This window comes from Cyprinodon variegatus, unplaced genomic scaffold (genome assembly GCF_000732505.1).
Source record: "Cyprinodon variegatus isolate N-32 unplaced genomic scaffold, C_variegatus-1.0 Scaffold794, whole genome shotgun sequence".
NCBI lineage: Eukaryota > Metazoa > Chordata > Actinopteri > Cyprinodontiformes > Cyprinodontidae > Cyprinodon > Cyprinodon variegatus.
The window spans coordinates 168,597-174,095 of NW_015151247.1; the positions used below are offsets into that span (position 1 = coordinate 168,597).

Consider the following 5,499-nt stretch of genomic DNA (forward strand, 5'->3'; position numbering starts at 1 on the left):
ACACACACACACACACACACACACACACACACACACACACACACACACACACACACATATATATATATATATATTTGGTTGGTAGAGATAGTCACGCTTAAAGCAAGGTGGGCGAATGTTAGCAACCTTCCCCCAAATGACGTACTGCAAATAATGGAGGAGGTGAGCATGGTTCTGTGGTTTTTTTGGTTTGAACAAAGAGCCTACATGACAAATACATAGCCACTTTTACACTCTGGATGTCTGCTACAATTTTACTAAAACCCAACACCAACACACATTTTAACACAAAAAGAAAATTGTTTACTTTTTAAATCCACACTGTTTTTTGATACTGTTAATATTTTTGCATATTACACTTAACAGTCACTTTGAACCTTTAAAAAAAATCACTTTTTCTGGTTGAGAGTGCATCTCTTTCAAAAGGATTAGGTTGGTTTATTTTGTTGTTTAATTGTTTAATTAACAGTGTTGAACATCTGAAAGATTTTTTCAAGACATTCCTTCATATTGTGTTTTGTTTGTTTTGTTATACAGGCAAGCTTGAAGTTTTGTATTCTGCAAATAAAACCTACATTTATGATAGACCTAGAACTTCTGGTTGAACAAGACAAGATATAAGCTTTTTTCATAAAGAGGCAGTGTTTGTTTCACTATACATTTAACTTTGATATATCCCGGCTGCTCATTGGAACAGTGGGCAGCACTGCTACCCTGCAGCAAGAAGGTTCCTGGTTCTATTCCTGGCCCGGGGTCTGGGTACTCTGGCTTCCTGTTACTGTCCAAAAACATGACTGTTAGGCTAATTGGTTTCTCTAAATTCTCCTTAGTTGTGAGTGTGTGCGTGAAAGATTGTTTGTCTTTGTTGCCCTGCGATGGACTGGCAACCTGTCCAGGGTGTACCCCGCCTCTTACCCACTGACAGCTAGAGACACATCAGCATCCCTTGTGACCCCACCAAGTATAAGCATAACAGAAAAAGGATGGATGGATGTTCCATCTGCAATGTGTTAAACTTAGATTTTTTTCAGCAAGATGACCTAAGTCGAATAAAGGAAAAAACAATCTATATTTAAATCAAAGCTCTAAACTACCCTTGGTGCTATCCTTAATTCAATCTGATTCGCGGGGTTAGAGGATTAATGGTATAGTGAATAAAGTGAATTTTTGAAAAGACCCGCCGTCTCCACTTAAAAAAAAAAGAAATGCACATCCACGACCCTGTACCCGCTCATGAGAGAGAACGACTATTAATGCCTATTAAACGCCTATTAAACGCCTATTAAACGTGTGCATGCACAAGCCCATTTCTCCTCGTTAACACTTTGTTTAAAAGTTGCTGTTTGCATCGCTCATACTGTCCAAAATAATATTGGCAATTTTTCCACTATGTCAGACTCACCACTGGTAAGAGCATGTAGGAAGGATTTATGTAAAAATACCACCAGAATGATTGACTATTATTTTGACGTTCCACCCAGAAATAGAACACCCTCCACTATGCCTTTAACTTTTTTCTATTATTTCCACAGTACAGCCTTATGTAGCCAGTTTGATGGATACACTAGTAGGTGTGAAAAAGTCTCAGAGAGATTCCCATTGTTTTCAATTTATACATATCATTATGTAATTTACATTGTTGTGCAGGTTTTACCTGCTTTGTCTCCAATAGTTGCACTAGCAATTCTAAGTGTTACTATAGAAATTACTTATTAAAAGTAAGGACTGGTTTTCTAAAGTATCATTTAAAATTAGTACAGACAAGATAACAGACTTGGGAGGGGGCCCAGGATTGTTCTTTCAAATGGAGTCTAGGCGGAAGGCCAGTATTAAAACTCCAGCCCCTCCTCAGCCATCGTCGCTAAAGCTTCATCAGAGAGTCATTCCTTCCGGACGCTTACTGCATTCCCTGTCTTATCTCAACCACACCGGCAGAAGACCGCTATGTTGAGCCTGGTTCTGCCAGAGGTTTCTATCCAACGGGGAGTTTTTCCTTTCCACTGTTGCTGCATGCTTGCTCATCATGGACAGGTTCTCTCAGGTTCTCCCTGCCGAGGTCTGAGCGCCAAAGACCAAGTAATTGTATCAATATATTTCTCCTAATTGTCTTTTCAAAAAGTCAGATGTGATTTCCATTTTGTGTAAAACTGCAAGATTTCCTTCTCCATTTTAAGGTATGCAGAAAGCAACAATACATTTAGCTGTTGATTTGTTCCCACCAAGAGTTTTAATATACTTCACAGTTATTGAATAAATTGAAGTGGAAAATTATTAAGGATCCTAATCAGTATTCTTAGCTTCAGTAAAAACCTTCAGCCTGTCCCCAAACATGACCTTTAGTGATTTAAGCAATGAGCAGATCTGTGTGTTTCTGCTGAAGAGAGTTTCCGGCATTACCCTGTTCTACGATCAGGTCTCTCTCTGGTGCTGTGCAGCTAAACCACAAAAAGGGGCACTGCTTAAAGGACACATTTTATCATGCAGTGTTTTGAATACTGTATAATTTACAAACTGCAATAGTTTGTTAATACCTTTTTTCTTCCCTTTCCTTCAAATAAAGTTAGTTTGGTGTGAGCTTCAATTGACCAGTTTTACCGACTCACATGAGTCCGCCTCACCACAAAGTTTCCATTTCGATTTCAGATAAACTGAGTTTTGTGTGTAGAGCTTATATGTTCATCCTGTGCATGCCTGAAACTTTTATTGCTAATTTGCTTTCCTTCCAGTCCAAAAACATGTATGTTGGATCAAAGTACACATATGTGGGTCAAAATATATGCATGTTGGATTTTTAAAAAAGTTTCAAAGTGATCACTTTATGCTCTGCAAGAAAAGTAAAACACCTAAATGCCTTCATAGTGGAAGAAAAGACTATCCAGAATGAAAACCTGTTTCCTTGCTATCTGGTTTACTTATCACATTTTATGTGGTGAAGAAAGTTTAAGATGTAATGTCATCAAACATCACATGGATGTGTTACTTACTGATAATGTAAAAAAAAAAAAGAAGTCCTGGTTTTGGTTAGTTTTATCACTTCCCTTTTTTTATATGCAGCAGCTTCTTTTTCTCAAACTGATCAAATCCAGATACATTTCAAATATGCAGTGTTACACAATGATGCTGATTAGCTGCTCTAAAGTCATAGAAGTTTTTGGATTGTTGGTGGTGCTACTTGGTGAATCACAAGGTGAGCTGACATTTATTTCATAACAATTTGCAGATTGCAAAAAAAAAATGCACATTTTTTTGTTTCTGCTACTGTATGTCATAATTTATGTTTAAAGCCTGTAGAGAAAACCTATTCTAAATGATTGCCATCTTTTTTTTTGTGTGTGCAAAACTGGCAGTTAAGTCTTTATCTTAACTTCATCGAATTTCAATTTGAAATGTATTAAATCACACTCCATAAAAGTTTAAAGAATGTGTTGCTTTATTTGAGGAAACCAGTTCTAAATGAAAATAATTACCAGTAGTTAATTTTCATTTTTTTCATTGATAAAGAAACAAAACTGATGTATTTATGTAGAAATACTATTTAACCGTGCTATGCTTCTAAAAGAAAATGTGCATAGAAAAAAAACAAACAGGAATGTCTGAAGGAATACCAGAAAATAACCTTTGCTATTATATCTTTTGCAGGAGTGGAAACTTACTGTGATGGCAGACAGGATGGAGCTCGGTGTGATGGGGTTCTAGGAGGAACTCTGTCTATCCAGCTTATGAGCAACTCTTCAGATATACCCATATACAACTGGAAAAAAGGTTTAGAACAGATTTATAATAGCAGACAGAATAAGATTGTAAGTAAAACAATGGAAAATAGGACTGTTTTATTCCTAAGTAAACGAACAATCAGGATCAATAACCTGAGCTGGACAGATGGTGGCAATTATACTCTGGAAATCTTCAATTCAGCTGGTGTCAACAGCGGTCAAAGGACTCTGCAGTTGTCTGTTCGAGGTAAAATGTTTCCATTATTGAATTGAGTTAATGTTGTCATTTGAATTACAACATTCAATTTATGATGTACAGAACAAGTACACGTCTTTTCTTTTTATCTTCTGTGCATTACTGTAAATTAAGTGTTATTAAATGTTCCAGGTGCATGTTTCCCTCGACCCAGCTTTTCAGTTTGTTACAGAGTAGTGAATGTTTTTTTAAGTGTATAATTGATGATTCTGTTCACATACCCATTTACATGTTTGTCTTCTACCAGTATCATTTGAGGAGCAATTTAAGGACAGCTCTGTTGAACCAGAGGAAACATCTTCACAAGGTATTGTGGGTGAGCCGAAAATAAACACAGTACTTTTAACCAAATTGCTAATTTATGCTTTAAATAATATTACTGCATTTATATACTGAAAAAACAGAAGAATATTGCTTTGAAATCCTCTTCCTCTCTTTTACATAAAACCACGGGTTTCCTTTTGAAGCTAAATTGTTGATCGTTCTGATTGCTGGACTCGCAGGACTTCTACTTGTTTTAGCTATAGCTATATCAGTCATCTGTGCCCTGGGGAAAAAACACAATAAGGGTAATTTCACTTTTTGCAATATATATTTTTAAGTTTACATTTAAAAAATATCTTGCTGTTAATATATATACCTAGGTTATTTAACTGCTGCTTGTGTCTCACTTTTTTACAGTGGAAGTAGCTTATCAGGAAGTGAACTACGCTGATGTCAGGGTTGTACAGCTGATAGAGCAAATGGAGCGATACACAGAAGCAGAAGGGCATCACTGCAGAGTTGAAATTTTAGAGCTGTCGGATGAAGCACGAGATAATTGTGAATATGCACAAGTTTGTAAAGAGAAATGATTTGATAGATTTCAAAGATGGTGGTTTAAGAAGGCTGTCAAAATGCCACTATTGAAGTAGATGCAGAGAATATGTAAAACCATAGATGCTGTGTGTATTTGTTGACGGTAAACAATTTGTAAAAAATTCTACTCTCTCTACTTTCAGGAGATATTATCCTCTTTCTTTCTATCATTTTTGTCTGGAGAAAATAATCCACAATAATCTACAGTTTAATTTACAATCATATAACCACAGCCTACAATTTAAATAGAAACACTATTTAATTTAGGAAGGAAATAATTAGTATTCATATGATTATTTTCTTTAAGTACGTTTCTGTTTTAGAATATCTTCAAAGTAAAAGCTTCAGAGTTATTTCAAAAGTCTAAATGACTTTTAACTGTCAACTTTTTAACTGTCTGTGACACATACAGTACAGATGAAATTGTATTTTTTTGGGCAAAGAAGGTAACAAAGTAAGTTAAGTAGATAGCATTTTGTTCTAGATTATTCAGTTTTTGATTTTTACAGGTTTTTATTCAGGTTTTTATCAGAAAATTCAAATGCTGACTTTTATCCTATCAAATATTGTTAAATGAAAAGTCTGGTCAGCAAGGAATTATCAATGGATCATTATTCATGCCTTATATATGTTCACAGTGATATAATGGATTTAGTGTTAAAAAGTAAAAAA

General features: G+C 35.4%; 1 protein-coding gene across 1 annotated transcript; it reads left to right on the forward strand.

Annotated features, from left to right (window-relative positions):
• Positions 1-3,114: 3,114 nt before the first annotated feature.
• Positions 3,115-5,441, forward strand: LOC107098623. The gene is made up of 5 exons (XM_015396396.1): positions 3,115-3,187; positions 3,640-3,960; positions 4,217-4,285; positions 4,437-4,538; positions 4,651-5,441. The coding sequence occupies exons 1-5, from the start codon at positions 3,115-3,117 to the stop codon at positions 4,821-4,823; spliced, it is 738 nt and encodes a 245-aa protein (XP_015251882.1). The 3' UTR covers positions 4,824-5,441.
• Positions 5,442-5,499: the final 58 nt, after the last annotated feature.

Excerpts from the sequence above, each read along its gene's own strand:
- LOC107098623 (XM_015396396.1), top strand. The coding sequence starts at position 3,115 with ATGATGCTGATTAGCTGCTCTAAAGTCATAGAAGTTTTTGGATTGTTG. Across the intron at positions 4,286-4,436 it reads ATCTTCACAAGGTATTGTGG|CTAAATTGTTGATCGTTCTG; the intron begins GTGAGCCGAAAA and ends TTCCTTTTGAAG. Across the intron at positions 4,539-4,650 it reads GGGGAAAAAACACAATAAGG|TGGAAGTAGCTTATCAGGAA; the intron begins GTAATTTCACTT and ends ACTTTTTTACAG.